Genomic DNA, 23336 nt, shown 5'->3' with positions numbered 1-23336 from the left:
GAGCATCTCTGTGTTGTAGCACACGCACCGCACATAATTTTTTAAAAATATTGTTTTGTGTGCTTGTTTTCATTGCTACGTTGGTAAGATGGTGTTTATAACACAAGGTCCTGTCCAGGGTAGTGTGTAAGTCTGGTGCCATTAAGATATATATTAAATTCATGGTGGCCCAGATTTTTTATTGAGATGGAAACAGCAGCATTCTATTTTTCCTGTACTTGGGATAAGGTGCTATTTATTTATTTTTGGCAACTGGCCAAAAATTTAAAATCCCTACTTGGTATTATTTCACTCCATTCAATTGATTTGTGTCTTACTGCAATCACCAAGTTATTGGCATAAGCAAGCTTTCTGAATATGATTTTGGGAACATTAGAGGTATATAGATTGAAAAGGACTGGAGGGAGGAAAGAGCCCCGGGATAGACATACAGTTTGTTCTGTTCGCTACTTGACTGACCCATAACTCGTGAAGTTCACACCACATGAATCATGGAAACAGAAAAATTGCAGGAGTCTATTTGCAAAATTTTATGCATCTGTGATAGAACTAATAAACCATGAAGCAATATGAGGTAGAGAGTGATTTTTAGCATCATAGAATCATAGAATCATAGAGTTGGAAGGGGCCATACAGGCCATCTAGTCCAACCCCCTGCTCAACGCAGGATTAGCCCTAAGCATCCTAAAGCATCCAAGAAAAGTGTGTATCCAACCTTTGCTTGAAGACTTCTAGTGAGGAGGAGCTCACCACCTCCTTAGGCAGCCTATTCCACTGCTGAACTACTATGACTGTGAAAAACTTTTTCCTGATATCTAGCCTATATCGTTGTACTTGAAGTTTAAACCCATTACTGCGTGTCCTCTCCTCTGCAGCCAGCAGAAACAGCATCCTGCCCTCCTCCAAGTGACAACCTTTCAAATACTTAAAGAGGGCTATCATGTCCCCTCTCAACCTCCTTTTCTCCAGGCTGAACATTCCCAAGTCCCTCAACCTATCTTCATAGGGCTTGGTCCCTTGGCCCCAGATCATCTTCGTCGCTCTCCTCTGTACCCTTTCAATTTTATCTACGTCCTTCTTGAAGTGAGGCCTCCAGAACTGCACACAGTACTCCAGGTGTGGTCTGACCAGTGCCGTATACAATGGGACTATGACATCTTGTGATTTTGATGTGATGCCTCTGTTGATACAGCCCAAAATGGCATTTGCCTTTTTTACCGCTGCATCACACTGCCTGCTCATGTTTAGTTTACAATCCACAAGTACTCCAAGGTCTCGTTCACACACAGTGCTACCTAGAAGCGTATCCCCCATCCAGTAGGCATGCTTTTCATTTTTCTGACCCAGATGCAGAACTTTACACTTATCTTTATTAAACTGCATCTTGTTCTCATTTGCCCATTTTTCCATTGTGTTCAGATCTCGTTGAACTCTGTCTCTATCTTCCGGAGTATTTGCCAGTCCTCCCATAGAAATTACTGAGAGAATGCATTAACAAACTAGGTTAACTGTCTGTGCTGCACTTCAATCATTATCAATATAAAACCATAAAAGGAAAAATAAATCTGAATGAGCATTGATTTACACATGTTTATTACATCTCAGGAGACAATACAATGAAATATCCCAGTACAGGTGTGGCAGAAGTATGTTCCGATGAAAACACAGACAACTTCATGGTTGCTCCCAAGATTTTAAAGATATACGAAGACATTTCTATTGGTCTTTCCATTCCTTGGGGGTTACTCGTCCAATAGGAGACAAATTCCATACAATCCCAATTTGTGTTATAGCCTATAAATTACAAAATAGGAAAGAGTCAAGCACAATTGTATTTTCTAATCATGACGACTACAGAATCGTGTTACATATATTATTAGATTAGACAACTCTTGATCGATCAACTATGATAAAACACATTTCAAATGAGGACTTCCTTAATAATCCAGATAAATGGAATCACTGAACAGAGTTCCAATAAATAACAAGCCAGCGTATGAATCAGACTTAATTGTTATCTGCAACAGGTAGGGGATAACCAAAGGGCTGAAATAACTTACGTAAGCCCAAACTGCGGTACAGCACACAGCTCCACTCAGCAGAATGATGTTGCCGTATTGGTCATGAAAATCAGGTTCATGTTTGTGGTGAGCTTGTCTTGCCACTGTACGCTGGACACTACGGACTAGAGAACACAGCCAGGGGTTAACGATTTATTTTATCACACTTGCTGAAACATTTACCACTGCCTGGTGTTACCCAGGCAATTCACAAGATGTCTAAGATACAATGAAAAAGTAAAGCAATTCTAAGATATACTATAACCAAATCGGAAAATGGCAAAAGAGCAACAATCTCTCGAACTCCGTAGAGTCAAAGCCAGGCATGCAATGTTTTGATCTTTAAAACCAAAAGTCAGAACCAATCAAAATGACACAAAACAATGGCCAGCTTTTGAATCCCTAGAACTCTTTCCTGGACAAGACTGGCCACTGGGTGGGGAGTTACAAACAGATCTTTGTAACAGGGCTTATTTGCATCCCATAATACAGGGCTTGCCAAGTACTGGGTGTCAATCAATCAACATTTAATGGCATAATGTGTCAGTTAACTAGGCCACCTAGAAAATTCATTGTGTTAGCATTTTCAGCAATTATTTTATTATAATGTCTATCATGTTAATAAAAATAAATAAATTCAGGTGGTTTGCTGTGTTGGTCTGAAGCAGCAGAACAAACTTTTAGTCTAGTGGAACCCTTAAGACCAAGGAAGCCTGATCCGAGGGCTAAGCTTTCAGCGACACATGCTCCTCTGCAGATAAAGCAGGTGCCAGCAAAACCAGCAGTGGTTTTTTTGGGAGGGACAGACTCTGCACCCTGGTCTCAACAACTACTGGGGCTTTGGTGTTTCTGAGAGACACTGCAACACTCAAGGCATGAACCAGAACGTCTAGAAGAGCAACAAGACACTTTGCCACGTAGCTCTCCCCAACGCTGCTGGTGGAAGGAAAGAGGAACCCTCACGATTCACAAAATCTGAGGCTTGAATGTTTCCCTCCCTCAGGGAGCCAGCAGATGTACTTAAGTTCCTCTGTGAACCCACTCAACTTAAAAAAATACAAACTTTAATAGAAATTAACAGTGCAAGAATTATTCATTTTTTTAAAGCAGCATAAATTTAAAGAACTGCAAAAACATAAATCACTAGAATCAATGTTACAGGAAGATTTAAGCTGCCTCTTAAACTACAGAACTTTCTCGATGCCATCGGGCTAGCTATTCACTGAGCATGAACAAGACCACCAGCAGCTCCGTGGTCACAGCCAAATCTTCCAGGACCAAAGTTCTTTGCATAACAACCTTCACAATTGATTTCTCCCTCCTTCTCTGACAGAGTTGCTGACTCCAGGCTCTCCCTACACTTGGCACATTGGAAGCAGCTTTTGTACCGAAGCTTTCCAGCTCCTATTACTTTCTCTGCTACATACAGAATCACCACACCTGGAACACTTCTCTGCTCCCCAAATTCCTGGACCAATGTTGACGTGTTTGAGAAGGTGCATAATCACGCTTGACACCCAGCCTTTCCCCTCTGTTCATATTCGGGGTGCCTGTCCCTTGGCCATATCCTTTGGGACCATATATATTTACCTAACTCAAACTGCAAAAACCCTCTCCGTCATGTTGGGTAGGCTTCTCCGGCAACCACACAGAGAAAGCATCTGGGGACACTCCTCCCATCCCACCAAACTTCTTTCGCATGATAACACTACTCCGTCACAGGCACAACATTTGTTGTCCCTTCCCCAGTTTGGCATTCCAAGTATTTGCACAAAACCAGCTTCTCAGGAGTCCTGCAATTATTCCATTGGTACTAACGGTATGCATACCCCCTCAAGCAATCGTTCTGATTTCCACAAGTAGTCTTCTGAATGCCCCTTTAACAATGGCTCTGAAGAATTCTTCTGATTCTAGTTTTAATATGTAAATATCGTTGCTTCCTAAACTTTTATCTCCCTAGCTGTCTTTGGGGCAATTATAAAGACGATTTTACTTTTATCCTGTAATGGTCTTTAAATCAGTCGCTCCACCACAAACAGCATTTTTTGGAGCAGAAGGAGGACTGTGGCTCAAGAGGATTTTCGTAGTCTCAGGAGGAAGGGTGGTGAGAACTAGCTGGGCCAGGTAAGAGGAAGAGATTTAATACTTGTGCCCTTTCTGATCCTCCTATCAGCAACAAGTGGGTCATAAGATCCTAATGCTGAATAGGAGGTCAATTAGAATGGGACAAGCTTGACCAGATGGCCAGGGTAAGTGGTCACCACAGTCCATGAATGCCACATAAAACTTAAATGTCTCAACTAAAATTCAAATTACTATTGCTCTGGGAGCCACATTTTGGATCCATAATACTGAACAAAACTACAGAATTGTACTAAATGCCAGCCCATCATAGCAATGGCAGCGCATTTTCTCTCCAACTGCATTTGCTGTCTCATAGCCTTTCCTGCACGCTCCAAAGTGTACTGTCAGACTTGGCCTCACATCCTGCCAGAAATTACCAGCTAAATAAAAAATGCAGCTTTATTTCCAGACTTAGTTCAAGGTGCAGGGCCTTGTCCTTTAAAACCCTTTAAGGCTTGGGTCCTAAATACCCACTGGACCACCTCCACCTGTACCATATTACTTGAGATCAGAGACAGGCCAGCAGCATGCTCATGGTAACTGTAGTCCACAGACATTTGGAGAGCCACACTTTGGCCACCTGCCCTAGAGCATTAAACCTATCCAAGGTATATTCTAATTACAATGTAATATAGCTTACTGGTATTTCTCAGCTTTTGCCTGCTATTTGAGCCAGCAATGCTACCCGTGATGTATCTGAGAATTCACCTTCTGCAAACTGCCCATGATCAAGGAGGAGCAGGGTGTGAAAAGCCATGCCAGACGAATAACCCAGAGAGCTGCCCAAGATAAAGGCGGAAATCAGGGTTGCCAACTCCTGACCAAGCAATCCCAGAAGACTTAGAGGCAGGAGAGGGGAGGGCAGCTTAGTGGTGATGTGGTTAGACAAGTCTACCCTCTGAAGCTGTCATTTCCAATGATGCAAAATGTAGCCTGGAGACGAGCTCTAATGCAAGGACGAGGGTGGCCAAACTGGGTCTCTCCAGGGATCCATGGACTATAATTACTGTAAGCCCCCGTCAGAGCAGGAGCTCATGGTAATTGTAGTTCATGGACCTCTGAAGCACCCATTTGACCACCCCTAAGAGAGCAGCGGCTCATTGTCATTGTAGTCCTTGGGCCTCTGGAGAGCCCAGCTTGGCCCCGCATCCTCGGAGATCTCCAGGCAGGGAAGCGGCGGCAACGGCCCCCTCCCCCGCGGAACGGCCGCCCTCCCCTCCCGCAGGCCCTGCTCACCGGCGAGGCCGCAGGCGCGCCTGGCGACGGGGAACAGCATCCCTAACGGGGCCGGGCTCCGCGATCCGTCTGGCGATGTCCTTGGCGGGGGCGGGAGAGCAGAATGGCCGCCCGCCGGAAGTCGCCTCGGCGCACGCGCGCTTCGCGGGGGGCCTCTCGGGAAATGTAGTCCGCGGGCAAAGCGGGGCGCCGGCAGCCCAGCCCCGCACCCCAGCCGCGCCCCGAGCCTCGGCCCTCCCGCTCCTCCCGGCCTGCGCCGCCGCCGGCCCGGGAGACGCAGCCGGGAGCGCGGCGGGAGAGGTCCCGGGAGTGCGTCCGCTCTGCCCGACAGCTCGAAAGGCGCCCTGCGCAGATGTCGCTCCAGTGTCAGGATGGCCGAGTGGTCTAAGGCGCCAGACTCAAGGCGGATGCCTTCCTCGCAGCAGCTGGGCGTTCTGGTCTCCGCATGGAGGCGTGGGTTCGAATCCCACTTCTGACACATTTTTGCTGGGTTGAGACTAGAAGGCGCCTATAAATATATGTCCGCATACATAAATTTATAAAGTATAAAATGATTTTTATATAGATGTATAAATGTAAAATTATATAATAAGAGATTATATAAAGCTACTCATTGAATCAATGGTATGAGACAGAAAAATAGTAAAGGAAAAAATCAAGAAAAAGTGAGAACAAACTAATTTAAGGAATTTCATGAAGGCTCTGGAATGTATTGTAGCCCCCCACCGCCCTTAAAATCCTGTGCCCAGACTGGGCACAGATCTTGGCGCCAGCAGACATTTCTTGCAGTGGCACTCTTCCAAAGTTGCAATTCAGAACCAAACAGCAATTCAGATTCATAGCTGGGGGGAGGGGGGGACCTACCCAAAGAACACAAAACAATGTGCAAGCTTGCTGATTCTCCAGAACTCTTCCTCAGGCTGGATGGTACAAAACAAAAATGGATGTGGGAGAGATGTTTCAGGCCATGATTTGATAACCTTTTCTCACCAACATTCCTGTGCCTAAGGCCCACAACCAGCCACCAGGAGCAAGTGAACATGCAGAGCAATCAGAATTACACCCTTCAATGTCCATTAAAGTCAGAGATCTTAGAACTGTGTTAACTGTGACTCAATAAAATCAGAGTCCAGAGGCACCTTTTGCTGGGCTACTTCAGGCCAACATGTCTGCCCATTTAACTGTGACTATTAGTAATATATAATGTATTTTTTAATTTAATAATGTTATTTTGAATTTATAAAGAGCCTCTTGTGGTGCAGAGTGGTAAGGCAGCCGTCTGAAAGCTTTGCCCATGAGGCTGGGAGTTCAATCCCAGCAGCCGGCTCAAGGTTGACTCAGCCTTCCATCCTTCCGAGGTCGGTAAAATGAGTACCCAGCTTGCTGGGGGGTAAACGGTCATGACTGGGGAAGGCACTGGCAAACCACCCCGTATTGAGTCTGCCATGAAAACGCTAGAGGGCGTCACCCCAAGGGTCAGACATGACTCGGTGCTTGCACAGGGGATACCTTAACCTTTATTTTGAATTTAACTCTCTGGCTCCAGGACAAGGTAGCTGCCAGCTCAGTTTCTACTTGTAGAAATGTTTCACACTTTTATGGAGACAGATGGGGCCAGTTTTATTTCTCCTATATTTTTGTGAACTACAACTGAATTTGAGGGGACTGATTGGCTGTTTTAGCAAAGAATTATCATATGGCTGTGTTTGGATGTTGTGACACAGTTTATTAATTTAACAGGATTATTCCCACTGTCGTGATGGTCAGTTCATATTCTGAGGAAGAGTGCTTGCAGTCGAAAGATCATGCCTTGAATCAATCTTTGTTGGTCTTAAAGGTGCCTGACTGAACTCTGATTTTGTTTTGTTGTGCTGCTTCAGACCAACACGGCTACCCACTTGAATCTGTGTTAACTGTGTTTAGGATGTCATTTTAAACGTGGTGCCCATCAAGTCAGGTTGCTCAAAACAAGCCAGCAGTACCTTCATTGTCTAAAAAAGAAAGAAGAAAGGGCAGGGTCGGGTGTGCATATTGTTGAAAGAGTTTAAATATACAATGAGGGTTAAAGCACCAGGAGCCTTAAAATATTTTATTTATTTATTTATTTGTTTGTTTATTTATTTATTTGTAGCCCGCCACTCCCCAATGGGCTTGTGGCGGGTAACATGGTCTTAAAACCCCATTAAAACACCCCCATTAAAAGACTTAAAAACCCATAACATGGCGGATGATCTCCCAGCCTACTTCCCCATCCCAGCTAGAGGTGTTGAGAGCATGGGGCGCGTGATGTCCTTCGCATTAATACTGCATTAGTTTTATTAAGAGAAACAAACTTTGAGAGAAGGTTGGGAGAGAAAGTCCCCCAGCTGTTGTTCTGCATCCATTCCTACTCTGTGCTAACTGCACCTGTCCTCTGATGCCCCTGCAGAATATTTCTCATCATGCACATTGCAGATCTTCCCTGTTCCAATACATGTAAGTTGCAACCGGTTGCATTTTTAAAATATAGCTACAGAAGGTGGCTGATCTGAAATGTCGAAGCATGAAGGGAGAAGGAAGGAGCACATGGGCAGTGCAGTTGCATTTGCACAATCAGCGTCCTCCCGGAGAACTGCGCTCCGCGACCTGCTGCGACCCCGAGCCCCGCCCCGCCCCACCCGGACGGGCCCTTTAAGGCTGCGAAAGGCCCTGCTCGGCGAGCCCCGCCCTCGGCGTCCCGCCAGCCAATGGGATTGCAACAGCTTGCCGCTTGTCTTGTTGCGCCGGCACTTCCTGAGCCCGTCAAACACGAAAAGGGGCGGAAAGCCGAGCTTGGCTGGGCCAATCGACAGAGAGCGGAAGTGCGCCTGAGCCAATCGGGCTCCGGAGGCGCGGGGGGGGCAATGAGCGCTCGGCTGCTGCGAGCGAGCGAGTGAGCGTCGTCCCTGGGAGGGAGGCTGTCTGGATCTGCCATGGCGCCGTGGAGAGCTCTGGCGCTCGCTTGCTTGGCCTTGCTCGTGGCCTGGACGGGGCCCGGCGTCGGCGGGCAGAAGAAGAAGGAGGTGAGCGGAGCGGGAGGAGCAGAGCGCTTCCCCCAGGCGGGTGTGCCGTAGAGCATGTGCAGAGCGCTCTCCCCAGCCAGGCACCCCGTAGAGAGCACGTATAGAGCGCTTCCTTCCAGCCAGATGCACCGTAGAGTATGTGCAGAGAGCTCCTCCAACCGGCTGCGCTGTTGAGCATGTGCAAAGTGTTCCCCCAGCCAGGTGCGCCATAGAGCACACGCAGAGTGCTCCCTCCAAGCCAGGCGCACTATGGCGCATGTGCAGAGCGCTCCCCTATCCTGGTGTGCTGTAGAGCAGGGGTAGTCAACCTGTGGTCCTCCAGATGTACATGGACTACAATTCCCATGAACCCCTGCCATGAACATCTGGAGGACCACAGGTTGACTACCGCTGATGTAGTGCATGTGCAGAGTACTCCCCCCAGCCAGGTGCGCCATAGAGCATGTGCAGAACTATCCCCCAACCGGTTGTGTGTAACGCAGAAGTGTGCAACACAGAAGACACAGTTCCTAGGGTCAGATCTTTGTTTCCAAATACAAAAGAGAGAATTGGCCCACAAGCCACTTTTGAAGACTTGGTAACAAGGTTTGTGGTCCTGACCCTCAGACTGGTGGCCACTGCACTACAGTTGTCAGTTACTGCAGGAAAGAGGGGAGCAGCTCCCTCTCCCCACCCCCCCCCCCACAGTAAAAAACTTCCCAGGCCGCAAGCTTGTGGCCCGGGAAGCTTCTTACTGCGGGAGGGCGGGGAGAGGGAATCAGGGCCGGGCTGCGCGGCCGGCCGTGCGGGCGTGGCCTGCGGGCACGGCCCAATGAGTGGGTGTGGTCCGCGCGGGCGCAGCCCGATGCCCTGCCGGTCCCTAGCCTCAGAAAGGTTGGGGACCACTGGTTTACAGGTATAGAAGGAAAGGGTTGAGCTTGCTTAACCTAACAAGAGTGAGATACGGTACTAGGGCTACCTCGTAAGAATGCTTCCTGGGAGCAAGCCTCACCGAATAAAATGAGGCTTGCTTCTGTTTAGGTAGGCTTACTAGTTTTGTTTTGTCATCAAGTTGCAGTCAGTTTGCAGCGATCTGTAGGGTTTTCAAGGCGAGACAAATTCAGGGTTGCGTCTGCCTGCCTCTGTATACCAACACTTGGACTTGTTTTTTGGTCTCCCATGTAAAGACTAACCAGAGTTGACTCTGCTTCCTTCTGAGATTAGGCCAGATTGGTCTACTCTATCATCCTGGGATCTATATAACACTTTATAGAGTTGACTTGAATGGTATTAAATTGTACATTCATCGTGCATATTTTAAATTGTTAGCTGCCTTGGTGGCTCTTGTGAAAGCAGAATGGCCAGGTATAAATTTTGTGACTAAATGTAGTACCTGAGTGGCTAATTTCTCTACAGGAAATACATGAAATGCTTTTAAATGAGAATGGCTTGGAATTAACATTGTGACACCTTAGTCTCCCCAAAGACTAAGCACTGAAAGACTTGTTCAGTCCTTCACTTCCTACTTTTGTATTTTAGATGGTGCTTTCAGAAAAAGTCAACCAGCTGATGGAGTGGGCCAGCAAAAGATCTGTCATCAGACTGAACGGTGACAAATTTCGCCGCCTTATAAAAGCACCACCGAGGAACTACTCTGTGGTCGTTATGTTCACCGCTCTTCAGCCTCACAGACAATGTGTTGTTTGCAAGTACGGACTTCATTTATTTATTTATTTATCCATCCATCCATCCATCCATCCTAAGATTTTTTTGTGTTTGTGATGACTAACTGCCCACTGAAATAAAACAATTAGACCCTAAACAAATCTGATGAACTAGCAATTAATCGCTCTGATATTCCCTTTTAAAATGTTTATGATTAAAATAATTTAGTCATGTACATGGATGCTTAGGGCTGATCCTGCATTGAGCAGGGGATTGGACTAGATGGCCTGTATGGCCCCTTCCAACTCTATGATTCTATGAATTGGTCTTTGCGGTTGAAGTTACTTTGGTTGCATGGTATTAAGTCAGAATATCTCACACCTGAGGATGAAAAAAATTAGGTTGCTAACTTGACCCATAGCAATATCTGGAAACAAAAGCCATGCAATAGCTTTTATTAAGACTTTCCAAAATAACACAGTACTCTCTTTTTGATTGGCCATACTAAAAGTCCTAATGTGGCTTTGTTTTTGACATACATGTTCAAGCTTCATCGTCTCTGAGTTTTTATTAGTTGCCCAAATTGGACCTTGCTATTTTCTAATTCATCTTTACAGTTTCAAAATTTGCCAGTCTGCTCCTGGAGTGATACTTGTTCTGACAAGGATATGTAAGAATGTTCTCAAAGAGATGCAGCTTTGACATTAGTTTCCTATTGGATGATCTGATTTCCTCAAATATTACTGGTGTGGGATGTGGGATAGGAGACGGGTGTGTGGAAGAGTCATTCAGGTGACTAACATACCAACTGGGCTTCAGTAATGCGGTGAGTTAAATGCTGTTACATCAGTGGTCCCCAACCTTTTTCCGGCTGGGGACTGGTGGGGCAAGTGTCCTGCCCGCGCCGCGCGCATGCGCGGCAGGGCTGTGCATGCGCACATGTGCCATGCGCAGCCGAAATCGCGGCCGAAATTTCGATTTTGGCCGCGCATGGCGCATGTGCGCATGCACGGCCCTGCTGCGCGCTGTGGGGGCGTGACCCTGATTCCCTCTCCCCCCCTCCCGCAGTAAGAAGCTTCCTAGGCCGCAAGCTTGTGGCCCGGGGAAGTTTTTTACTGCAGGGGGGCGGGGAGAGGGAACCGCTGCCCGGCAGCCCAGCACCGGGCCGCGGACCGCAGGTTGGGGACCACTGTGTTACATGAAGAGTTGCCTTAGAAGGAACTCAAATCATAACCTGAAGATATTCCTTGTGTATTTGAGTGTCTGGGGAAATCACTGGGATTGAGTGGATTCAGTTTCTCTCCTGCAGCTGTGGCAGCCCAATGGCACAAATATATCCTGCTGCTTGGAGCCTTGGGATCAAAAGAACAGTATGGGCCTACTTTCTGAATTCTGCCTTCTGTATCTGGACTAGTGATGCTACATCCATTTGACCCGAGCAAGTACTGATTAGCATCTCCTTATGTCTTTACAGGCAAGCAGATGAAGAGTACCAGATCCTGGCAAACTCGTGGCGTTACTCAACCGCATTCACCAACAGAGTCTTCTTTGCAATGGTGGATTTTGATGAAGGTTCTGATGTATTTCAGATGGTAATACGTTTTCCGTAAAGCTTTCTGTATTACGGTGGAGCTTAGGGACAGGGACATCTGTTCCTTTTAACAAGGATTATTGACCAGTCTGAAAGAAATAACTGTAGCCTGCCTTTCACTATTGTTATCTATCCCAGATTAGTTTGTTTTATGTTATATTAGTTCAGTAGTGTCTTAGATAAGAACATAGCCCTCAGAGTTCCTACACGGAAAACAGGGTAACTCCCACCAATGTGAAAAGTGTGTTGCCGTCTCTCTGAGTTAATGTCCAGGATGTCCTCCTGATCTCAGAGGAGAAGGACCTTTCTTGGTAAGTCAGACTTTCTCAACCAGGGTTTCAAAAACGGTTTCCCAAATGGGTGAGAATTAATTAAAGTTGTTAAAACATTTTTGGGTGATATGACCAAATATGGTCATGTTGATCCACCCAACCGGCCTCAAAATGGCCAGTGATGGGCCTGGGGGTGTTTATTTATGTGATTTTATGTGATTTTTGTGTTGGGAAGGGGCATGTACACAGCTATGCTTCCCAACCATATTCTGTACGAACATGCCACTTCTGGGGTTTCTGTAAGCCTGAAGGATGTTTCAGGGCTTTCTCAACAGTAAAAAGGTTGGGAAAGGCTGTTGTAAGTAGCCAGTGTTCATTTTCTACTCTAGAGCAGTGGTCCCCAACCTGCGGGCCGCGGCCCGGCGCCGGGCCGCAAAGGCCATGGCGCCGGGCCGCGGCTCCCCTTCCCCGCCCCTCCCCCCCGCAGTAAAAACCTTCCCAGGCCGCAAGCTTGCAGCCCAGGAAGCTACTTACTGCGGGAGGGCGGGGAGAGGGAATCAGGGCCGGGCCGCGCCCGCGCGGCCCGCGGGTGCGGCCCGATCCACGGGTGCGGCCCGTGGGCGTGGCCGGGCACGGCTCGTGGGCGCGGCCCGATCCGCGGGTGCGGCCCGCGGGCGCGGCCGGGCGCGGCCGGAAGCGTGGGCGTGGCCTGCGCGGTCCCTGCGGGCGCGGCCCAATGCCCTGCCGGTCCCCAGCCTAATAAAGGTTGGGGACCACTGCTCTAGAGTATTAAGTAGCTTCACAGTTGCAGCCCAAATGAAATGGGGTGGGTGGAGGGAGGAAACAGTTTCCCCCCTTTGTAACAGAATCACTAGTGTTCATGTAAAACAGTGGGGATTGCAACACAGGCCCAAACTATTTTGTTTGCGGAGTGTAAAATGAATGTTGCCACACTAACAAGCAGCCTAATTGCCTCGATCAGTTCTGAATAATTCCAGAATTAACATTAAATACAGACTGCTTACAATTAAATCCATTTTTAATAAGCAACTGTTTTCTCCGTGGTTCTTAAAATGCAGCTAAATATGAACTCAGCCCCGACCTTCATTAACTTTCCACCGAAAGGAAAACCAAAAAGAGGAGACACGTACGAACTTCAAGTGCGTGGATTCGCTGCTGAACAGCTCGCCCGCTGGGTGGCTGATAGGACTGATGTCAATGTAAGTAAAGGCTTCCGAGAAGATTTGTCGAACATCTCTCAGACTGATGCCCAGAAGCAAAACTGTTCCCGAGCTCAGGCTTCGGCATGTCTGGCCTTATTGAGTAGATTGAGGAAGCAACGCACAAACTCTGAGAATCCAAATGCAGACTTCCAGTCATTTTAAGCATCCTTGTAAAAGATAATTATGGTATCTTTTACAAAATGCCTCTTTATTTCATGGTACGCATATGAGAGCGATATGTCAAAGCTCTATTCAGTCAAGTCTTTTAAAGAAAAACCCTTCTAGGTCTTGTATGCATGCCGAGTCAAGAGAAAGCCGATAGTGTTCAGAAGGGATTCTGCTGCCCAAGGGCTTGTGGTTGCAGTCTTCGCTCATACACATTTCTTCCTCAGAGGTCTGTGATCAAAGCCCTTCTTGACTTTCCTATGCGATTGGATCTCTTCTTGCATGATCTAAGGCTGTCTTTGTGCAAAGGCTACTGAGAACCCCCCTGAGACCCAGGACAAAGATTTTCTCCAGGCACCCCCTTGGGTCACGTAGTCCCAAACCAATCATAGGGAAAGAACACGAATTAACGTTGAGCTTTTACATTCAAAAGGACAGGCTATTCTTAGCTCATTTAAATGTGGTAAAACTAGTGTGTAAACTGCCCTTTCTTTCCACTGTTGTTTTTGAATAACAACCAAATATGCATGGAATCTTTTTGTAGTAATGTTAATCCTCTACTAGTAACTTCCAGGAAGTTTTTCAGTGAGGGATAAGGAAAAAGGGGGAGGTTTAAGCGCAGACTGACTTTATTTGTCTTCTCAGGGTGGTTGAGACCCTTTTAAAGGACCCAAAGATCCTGAACACCACTTAGCTATCATGGCTAGTATCCACTGATGAATCTGTTCTCCCAAGATTCTGTCAGCCAGCCAGTTTATTTGCATGCAGGCATTGGCCATTGCAAAATGGATTAAAATGATTAAAACATTCCATTGTCCTCTCACAAAATTGTCTAGTTCTTTTTTGAAGCCACCAGTGGCTTCATCTTTAAACAGCCCGTGGCGCCACGGGCGCCACGGACTAAATAATTCGTTAAGCCCCCTTGAGGTGGGCTTTGTCCGTGATGAGGAAGGGTCCGGGTTGGACCCTTCCTCACGACAGACAATCGGAGGGACCAATCGGCAGGCGCAAAGCGCCTGCCGATTGGTCCCTCCAATTCCCAGCCTGAGCAACTGCGAGCCGCGCGCAGCGCGGCTCGCAGTTGCTCCCGGCCTGACACGGCGAGAGGCTGCCGGGGGTTCCCTGCCTGGTGGACTGACGCAGTGAGAGGCGCGAAGCGCCTCTCGCCGCGTCAGCCCGCCGCCCGAGGGAGCCTGCCTGCCTGCTGCCCAAAGAAGCCTGCTGCCGCCGCCACCGACGACAACGCCGACTAGCCCGCCGCCGCCGTCGGTGAGTCCTAGCGCCCGCTGCATTTAGCTGCAGGGGGTTGATTACTAGTCATGTCATAATGGGCTGTCATCATGTCTCAGGCAGTGAATCCCACAAGTCAATTGCATGTTGTGTGAAGAAGTCTTATTTTGCTGGACTTCAGGCTGGGGATCATCCGCTTTTTTGGGTGCCCACAAATTCTCATACTTTGGGACAGGAAGGAAAGTTCTCTCACCTTTCACCACCCCTACATAAGATTCCTCTGGGGGACCCCCAGTCCTACTTTCAGCAGCCACGCTCGGTGGTGGAACCTTTGTAGGCTGCCTAGAAACATAAAACTATATAGAGTTGTGGAAGGAAAACAGGCAAACCATGACTGCATTTGGACCGATCCATGTGTTTTTCTAACCTGTTGGTGCTAAAAGGACTTTGAAATGGGAAGGTGAGAGCCACTTTAAAGTGCAAACTGTGCTGGGCTGTTTCAGATCCGTGTGATAAGGCCTCCCAACTATGCCGGGCCTTTGATGCTCGGCCTGCTGCTGGCTGTGATTGGTGGCCTGGTTTACTTGAGAAGAAGCAACCTGGATTTTCTGTATAATAAAACCGGCTGGTCTTTTGTCGCATTGGTAAGCAGACCAACTTCAAAGTCTCTCAAACTTATGATAAAAATGCTCTGCTCCCTTATGGGTTTTCTTATCTGAGAGTAAAATTGCTTCTTCTAATGGGTTCAAGAGAAGAAGAAGATTGTGTTTATTTTATTTAGCTGCTAAGTCCCAGCTAACTGAGCGTGACTGCTTCAAGGGGTTTTCAAAGCAAGAGATGTCTGGAGGTGGTTTGCCATTCCCTGTCTCCACAAAACAACCCTGGACTACCTTTGTGGTCTCCCCTCCAAATACTAACCAGGGCCGATTCCGCGTACCTTCTGAGATTTGATGAAATTGGGATAGCCTGGGACATTTGAAGTCAATGGTGGTATAAACCTATAGACAAAAGTCTTCTGGACACGTGTAGGATTATATAATACGTGATCACTTCAGGCTAATGTGAATTGTGGCAAACTGGCTTGTTCATTATAAAACTAGTTTGGAAGCTCAAAATATCTCTGAAAGCTAAAACTTCTGAAAAGTGGCGCAAGAGACTGATGGCCTTGGTTGGAGCTCTCTTCTGCAAGATATTCTCCTTCCCCTTCTGTCACCGTCTTCCACTAGTGGGTGAAGACTTGTTTCCCTGATTGATCCTCCTTCCTACCCCATGTTTAAGCTATTGTGTTTCTAGTATATATTTTAGTTGTTGTTTTAGTTGTCCTCATGATGCTTGCTTTAACTGTTAGTCACCTTGGTGGCCAGGGGGAAGGAAGGAAGTACAAATGGTATACAAACTTTGTAAACAATTCTTATAGCAGGCATTGTTTTGAAGTCAGCTGTCATCAGTTTTGCTTTAAGGCGGTGTGGTTCTGTGCGATGTTCATTCGTGTTCACTGCTTCATAATTTGTCGGTTTCCAGTGTTTTGTTCTAGCGATGACATCAGGCCAGATGTGGAATCACATCCGAGGACCCCCGTACGCTCATAAGAATCCTCATAATGGTCAAGTGGTAAGTCTTTAGCAAAGTGAAAAATATCTGTGTGACATAGTTCCTGAGGGGCAGTTGTGATCTGATAGTTGCTGTCATCTTTGATGTCTCTTCTTTTTTTTTTTAAGTTTAGCATTTACAGTCTTCAGGCCACTGTTTTGTTGACACAATCTAGATAAACACCATTAATAAACATAATTAGTTTTAAGTGAGGGCCAAACTTACTTTGTTGCCCAATGTCAGGATATGTCTGTGCTTAGCTGCAGGAGTCCATCCTTTTCACTGATCTAGGGCCGAGTGTAATCTTTCCTTTCCCACCATTTATTCGTGTTACGCTCTTCAAGCTGCTTTTCTTCTTCAAAAAAAGAATGGTCACATCTGCATAACTTTTTAAAATGTTTCCCTTGCAGAACTATATCCATGGGAGCAGTCAAGCACAGTTTGTGGCTGAAACGCACATTGTCCTTTTGTTTAGTATCCTTACTAATGAGAATCATGCCCAGCTTTAACATTTTATTTATCTTTTTCGTTTACACTCCACCTTTCTCCTCCGTGGGGACCCAACACAGCTCATGTCCTCCATTTTATACTCACAGCAACTCTCTGAAGCAGGTGGAGCTGAGAGGGTATGACGGGCCCTAAGTAACCCAGTGTGTTTCCATGGCAGAGGGCAGATCCAGACCTTGTGCCTCTCAGATCCTAGTCTGACACTCTCAGCATTAGTCCACACTGTCTCACAAAGCCTTCCCAACGTTCTCTTGCAAGGATGGCCCTCCTGGATCTTTTAACGGCTTGCATTGGTGATTGGAAACTGGGAAAAGGTGTTGTTACGATGACCGCTGTGCCTTGTACTGTGTCCTTTTCCATCTTGGTGTCTCTTTTTTGTAACCTGAGGACCAACACAACTACATTTAAATCCATCCATTCTGAGAAGCAATTCTGCTAAGTTTTTGGGTGTTGTTTATCATTCCGCTAACTCTCAGCCAGGACAAAACTCGTAATCTTTCCTAGCTGAGCTGTTCTGTTAAGAACTGGAGAGCAAATGTGTTCTTGTTTAGTGTGTCCAAATTGGCTTGCCATGGTTCAGCCTTAAGCAGCTTTTCTCAGACGCCGGCGTGACGCTTGGCATGGTGCTCTTGCATGAAGCTGCGACCTCCGACATGGAAGTGGGAAAACGGAAACGTAAGTACGGGTTTAACCGCAGCCTCTCCTAATCGGGCACCCATTGCCGGTGATGCGTCTGACGTGTTTCTGGTGGTGGTTAAAGTGGCCATACCGTGTTAGCTATGGGATGCCACTGTGTGAGCGCAGGGGAAGCTGCTTCGGAGAGTTTATCCACTTGGGGAAACAGCTTTAATGTAATAACCGTGGGGTTTGCCATGGCCTGCCTTTCCACGGCAGCCTCCTCCTTTCCAGGTTGGTGCCCATCCCAAGTACTAAGCATTAGGATGCTTCTGCTGCTTCAGCGATCACTGAAGCCCGAAGTGGCCAGTGCTGCAGAGGGGCAGCACTGGTGGCGGTGTGCCAGCTGGTGCCCCTCCCTTCCACGCTGCAACGCTGGCTGCTTCGGGCTTCAGTGATCGCCGAAGTAGCCAAAATGTGCTGGAGTGCACAACCCTACTAACTATGGCCGACCCCACTTAGCTTCCAAGCTCTGATGACAGCAGGCCAGTCATGGCTGTTGAGGTTGCCCAGACAGGGTTGGGTCGTTAAGCATTCCCTCCCACCCCCTCAACTCTACCTTGCATGAAATGGATTTGTTAGGCTTACCTTCTTCTGTGTAAACTTGTACAGTGATGTCGGTGGCTGGCATTGGCCTGGTGGTGTTGTTCTTCAGTTGGCTGCTTTCCATATTCAGGTCGAAATACCATGGCTATCCATACAGGTATGCCTATTTCATTGGTTTTTGATATCCTTTTTGCATCCATTGAAAAATAATTTTCTAGTTGCTTCAAATATGGTATTTGAAGTCCCCGAAGACATTATGTTCTGTTGTCAAAGACATGGAGTTTCATTGTTCTGAATCCTGCTTGGAGCAGACTTCTTATTCAGGGTTAAGATGTGAGAAGCACTTGACAACAGGTGAGAGAGAGAACAGATAGAAAAACCAAGGTGGACAAACTGCTTGAGCATTTTATACAGTAGGTGTCTAAAAACATGTAATAAATGGAGAAATGAAAAACTGAGGATTGTATGCCATGTACATGGTTTGAGGGCCCAAACTACAAGCTTTGTGTGTGTGCATGTGCCCAAATTTTCAAGAGCTTCACACTCAGATGTTTTCACAAAAGTTTTAACATTTTATTTCAGCCCCCAAACTTGTTTTTGGAATGTGTGAATCCCAAGAACAGTTTGAAGGCTCTGAAAAGCTTCCAAAAAGGTTAATGCATACACTAACACTCTTGCACAGCCACTCAAATCATTTAAAATCCAGAGACGTCATTGCATGCTGGTCTCCTGGGTTTTGGGGCCTGGTTAGCCTCATATGGCAACTGCTGACAGTTCTCAGGTGTCAGCCAGGGATCCTTTCACAACCTTTTTATCTGCAATCCTGTAAACAGGAGAGGGAGGGAACCATACTTTGGAACGTTCTGCTTTCCAGGCAGGCCTTTCTCAGCTATGACTTCTTTCCAAAAGAGGAATACTAGACAAATGTTCTTTTGTCTCTAATTTTAAGGCCCTGTTGACGACTGAATCATGTTCTCTTCCATGCTCTCCCTGAGCAGCCCACTGGTCAAATAGGTGGATGTTGCCTGCCAACTCAGTAGTGCTCTACATTTTTAACACAGGAGGGGGAAAAACACTTTTGTAAAGGCACAAAAGTTAGCCCATTTTAGGGAGAAGCACGGCAGGAAATATGTTTTGCATGCTAAATGAAGACCCAAAGAAGGAGCAGTGAGAGTATCCCCACTTGTGCTCTGATGTTACGTCCTGGCTGGAGATGGCGGACAACAGAAACATTTACCCCATCACTATCCTGGGGACAAGAACAGGGCACTTTTGCAGTAATCTGTAGAATCATAGAATCATAGAGTTGGAAGGGGCCATACAGGCCATCTAGTCCAACCCCCTGCTCAATGCAGGATTAGCCCTAAGCATCCTAAAGCATCCAAGAAAAGTGTGTATCCAACCTTTGCTTGAAGACTGCCAGTGAGGGGGAGCTCACCACCTCCTTAGGCAGCCTATTCCACTGCTGAACTACTCTGACTGTGAAAAATTTTTCCTGATATCTAGCCTATATCGTTGTACTTGAAGTTTAAACCCATTACTGCATGTCCTCTCCTCTGCAGCCAACGGGAACAGCATCGTGCCCTCCTCCAAGTGACAACCTTTCAAATACTTAAAGAGGGTTATCATGTCCCCTCTCAACCTCCTTTTCTCCAGGCTGAACATTCCCAAGTCCCTCAACCTATCTTCATAGGGCTTGGTCCCTTGGCCCCAGATCATCCTCGTCGCTCTCCTCTGTACCCTTTGAATTTTATCTACGTCCTTCTTGAAGTGAGGCCTCCAGAACTGCACACAGTACTCCAAGTGTGGTCTGACCAGTGCCATATACAATGGGACTATGACATCTTGTGATTTTGATGTGATGCCTCTGTTGATACAGCCCAAAATGGCATTTGCCTTTTTTACCGCTGCATCACACTGCCTGCTCATGTTTAGTTTACAATCCAGAAGTACCCCAAGGTCTCGTTCACACACAGTGTTACCTAGAAGCGTATCCCCCATCCAGTAGGCATGCTTTTCATTTTTCTGACCCAGATGCAGAACTTTACACTTATCTTTATTAAATTGCATCTGGTTCTCATTTGCCCATTTTTCCATTGTGTTCAGATCTCGTATCTTCCGGAGTATTTGCCAGTCCTCCCAATTTGGTGTCATCTGCAAACTTGATGAGTAGTCCCTCCACCCCCTCATCTAGATCATTAATAAATATGTTAAAAAGTACCGGGCCAAGCACCGAGCCCTGAGGTACCCCGCTACTCACCTCTCTCCAGTCTGATGAAACACCATTGACAACAACTCTTTGAGTGCAGTTCTTTAACCAATTCCCTATCCACCTGACTATCTGAAAATCCAGATTGCAGTCCTTCCATTTATCCATCAGAACATCATGGGGAACCTTGTCAAATGCTTTAATAAAATCCAAGTAAATGACATCAACTGAATTTCCCCGATCCAGCAAACCTGTTACTTGGTCAAAAAAGGAAACCAGGTTGGTCTGGCAGGACCTGTTGGAGACAAATCCATGCTGACTTCCTTGGATCACCAAATTGTCCTCCAGATGTTTGCAGATCGCTCCCTTTAATATCTGCTCCATTATCTTCCCCACAACAGAGATCAGACTCACTGGTCTGTAGTTTCCCGGGTCATCCTTCCTCCCTGTCTTGTTGCACCTGCTTGCATTCCTTGATATTGTTCTCTGGAATGCTTTTAGTAATGCTGGCAGAAACTTAGCTGTGGAATACTCTGATATCCATTCCTCTGAAATCAGCAAGTGTATAATGTTTCCTTTCAGGGTAAAGGAGGAAGACTGCTTATTTAGATTTGGCGTTAACCTGGAAAAAAACACAACGTATCTTTTGTTTTTCAGCTTCTTACTGAGTTAAAGAACGTAACAACCCGGCTCTTTGCACAGAGTGGGATTGAAGCTTTCAGTGTATGTGGTTCATGCCTACCTCTCTTGGAAGGAACAAGATGGTTGTACGCCAAACCAAAGATGCCTAGTGCCTTGACACAACAAGCAGTTTGCCCTCATGCTTATGGGGGAGTGTTAACATGGATGCTCTGTTTACTTTTTCATGTCTAGCATAATTAGGATCTTAGATGCTGGGCTTCATTTGTGATCAGTCAAAAGCAGGGGTAGTCAAACTGCGGTCCTCCAGATGTCCATGGACTACAATTCCCAGGAGCCCCTGCCAGCATTCTCTGGCAGGGGCTCCTGGGAATTGTAGTTCATGGACATCTGGAGGACTGCAGTTTGACTACCTCTGGTCAAAAGCAATGAAACAGGTCACAATGCAAAGACCCCTCCCCACCCCCACCCCGGCAAACCTTTTTGCTCCATTTTGTGCACTCTTTGGTGGCATCATAGGGCATTTCCTAGGTCCCCCTGAAATTGGAGTGTGGTTTGTAGGGTGCTGGCTGAGTGTGTGTGTGTGTGGGGGGGGTGTCTCAGAAATACTTGTGTCTAGTCTGCCATGTGCCCTTTGGTGGCTCTTAATTTTTCAAAAGGCCGTTTTCCCAGTGCCTGGTTGGATTTCTCTTTTAGCCAAATGATCATTCCTCTTGTGGAGGAGTCCATAAACTATGTCTTGCCTTCAAACCTAAGGTATTCTGTCCTCCAGCTACTGAAATGGAAGGCGGGTGCAGTTCTGCTGTCTTTCTACACTAGGATGTAAAGAGGCAGGCAAGCCTTTGCTGAGAAAGCAGCATGTCATTAAAAGTGGCATTCTTGAAAGCATCTTGAATGGATTCACTCATAGTGTTAAGACTTTTCCCTCTTAAAGTAGAGGGACTTAGATGGCCATCCTTGCTGATCTGTCCCGCCAGTCTGCTTGAGAAAACTCTTCCAGAATGGCAGCACATCCCTTCCTGCAAGCTCAGTTCTCATGGCTCCAGAAAGTCAAAACTGTTTTGTGTTCCTGCAACTCCTGCAAATACTTCCTTCCTTGTGGGGGTATTGTACAATTTATGGTTTAATCATTGGGCTTTGAAACATGGCCTGGATCCATGTTCCTCGTGTCTGGAAGCATACTGAACATACTCTGATCCTTGATATGGTCAGATTTGTTTATATGTTCAGTCCCCTCTCTTCCACCATGAATGATTGTCCCTATGATAGCTGAATGTACCATCAGTCTGTTCAGTGCCATGCACAAGGGTCTGATCCAGCAGCTGGTTGCTGTTCCTGCTGCTCCCAGTGCTAGATGCTGGATTTTGGGGTTGTTTTTTTTACTCCCACATAGCTTCCCTTTGGGCATTTTGGGATATGTCCACATTGGTGTGTTTCATTGCTTCCATGCCTTTGTTTGACTGGGGGATAATCTTGAAGTCCTAAATCTGTGCATCTCACATTCAGGATCCATGCTGAGTAGAAAACCTGCCAGTTTTCTACTGCTGTGAACTTTAAACAGTGCCTGTTTCTAAATGCAGAGAAAAGTGTTTGGAGTGGGAGCTCCTGAGATCTATGGCTTATCTTATTTTGAGATCAGAAGCCCAGTGGGGCAGCTGGAGTCTCCTGCTTAAGCTGTTTTTTGTGTGTTTTCCTCTGGTGCGAATTAGGATCCAGAACACATATTTCTTCAGCTTGTCTCACTCAAGGTGCTTTGCTTGGTTTTCATATTGGTGCACAGGTTAGAAAAATTAGAAAATTTTCAAGGATTGTAGGGACTGCATTTAATGCAGAAAGCCAGCAGCTTAGCTTGATAACTGTCTCCTTGCATTGCAGGGTAATAGTTGAAGGGCAGGGAGGGGAGCACCTTGCTTGCTAACATTGAGGCATCACTGCTACTGCTGTGCTTATCTCTTATGCAAGTTTGCTGTGTTTAATTACACATTTGAAGTGCCTTAACACAGTCTGGTTTGGGTATTAACCAATGTTTCAAAAGATGTATTTGTACCATTAAATGCATCAGTTGTAGCATGGACATTGAAATGACCAATTTAGGATTTTGGACAACATTCAATAAATACTTTACAATCTTCTCTGTGCTGCCCTCTTTCCCACCCCCCAAGTGGAACTTGTATGGGAGGGCAACTCTTCTTGCTGGGAAACTCCTGTAGACCTAAAGTCCCCTCAGAAGCACACTGATAATCAGCTGGCAGCATCCTGGGAACGTCTATCTTGCTGCAGTGCTAGACCAATAACAAAGCACCAGGGTGTGGCACCTGGGCAATCTAGCATGCAGGGCAGAGTCGAAGGGAAATATCCAAATATAGTGCAAAAGAGAAAAAAGTCTTGATGAAAAGGTTTCGTACAAAACTGAATAAAAAAGGGGGAGGAAAGGGCAAAACAAAACACACAGGGAAAAAGCACACAGTAATACAGCACACCGACTCACAGATTTAAAGAACAATATGGCTAGGCTGTAGCAGGTTCATAGAATCATAGAGGTGGAAGGGATCTCCAGGGTCATCTAGCCCAACCCCCTGCACAA

General features: G+C 46.6%; 2 protein-coding genes, 1 non-coding gene and 1 pseudogene across 3 annotated transcripts; 2 read left to right on the top strand and 2 right to left on the bottom strand.

The window, feature by feature from the left end:
- Positions 1-1576: 1576 nt before the first annotated feature.
- Positions 1577-5587, bottom strand: COX7B (cytochrome c oxidase subunit 7B). Its single transcript, XM_077308498.1, has 3 exons — positions 5421-5587; positions 2061-2185; positions 1577-1794 (listed from the first exon to the last, which is right to left on the bottom strand). Exons 1-3 carry the CDS (start codon positions 5458-5460, stop codon positions 1717-1719), a joined length of 243 nt encoding a protein of 80 aa, XP_077164613.1. The 5' UTR covers positions 5461-5587; the 3' UTR covers positions 1577-1716.
- Positions 2192-5390, bottom strand: LOC143822845 (cysteine and glycine-rich protein 2 pseudogene; annotated as a pseudogene).
- A 198-nt stretch (positions 5588-5785) lies between the features above and the next one.
- TRNAL-CAA (transfer RNA leucine (anticodon CAA)) lies at positions 5786-5898 on the top strand. Its single transcript has 2 exons — positions 5786-5823; positions 5853-5898. It is a non-coding gene; the product is annotated as a tRNA-Leu (tRNA).
- A 2354-nt stretch (positions 5899-8252) lies between these two features.
- Positions 8253-22884, top strand: MAGT1 (magnesium transporter 1). Its single transcript, XM_077309148.1, has 10 exons — positions 8253-8461; positions 9980-10149; positions 11580-11697; positions 13048-13188; positions 15090-15230; positions 16108-16197; positions 16587-16650; positions 17284-17358; positions 17971-18061; positions 20771-22884. The coding sequence occupies exons 1-10, from the start codon at positions 8372-8374 to the stop codon at positions 20784-20786; spliced, it is 996 nt and encodes a 331-aa protein (XP_077165263.1). The 5' UTR covers positions 8253-8371; the 3' UTR covers positions 20787-22884.
- Positions 22885-23336: the final 452 nt, after the last annotated feature.

The sequence above is a fragment of the Paroedura picta genome, chromosome 13 (genome assembly GCF_049243985.1).
Source record: "Paroedura picta isolate Pp20150507F chromosome 13, Ppicta_v3.0, whole genome shotgun sequence".
Taxonomy (NCBI): domain Eukaryota; kingdom Metazoa; phylum Chordata; class Lepidosauria; order Squamata; family Gekkonidae; genus Paroedura; species Paroedura picta.
This window is presented reverse-complemented; position numbering and strand designations above follow the sequence as displayed.

Excerpts from the sequence above, each read along its gene's own strand:
- COX7B (XM_077308498.1), bottom strand. The coding sequence starts at position 5,460 with ATGCTGTTCCCCGTCGCCAGGCGCGCCTGCGGCCTCGCCG. Across the intron at positions 2,186-5,420 it reads GCGCGCCTGCGGCCTCGCCG|TCCGTAGTGTCCAGCGTACA; the intron begins GTGAGCAGGGCC and ends TGTGTTCTCTAG. Across the intron at positions 1,795-2,060 it reads GTACCGCAGTTTGGGCTTAC|GCTATAACACAAATTGGGAT; the intron begins GTAAGTTATTTC and ends TGTAATTTATAG.
- MAGT1 (XM_077309148.1), top strand. The coding sequence starts at position 8,372 with ATGGCGCCGTGGAGAGCTCTGGCGCTCGCTTGCTTGGCCTTGCTCGTG. Across the intron at positions 15,231-16,107 it reads GCTGGTCTTTTGTCGCATTG|TGTTTTGTTCTAGCGATGAC; the intron begins GTAAGCAGACCA and ends GTCGGTTTCCAG. Across the intron at positions 16,198-16,586 it reads ATCCTCATAATGGTCAAGTG|AACTATATCCATGGGAGCAG; the intron begins GTAAGTCTTTAG and ends TTTCCCTTGCAG.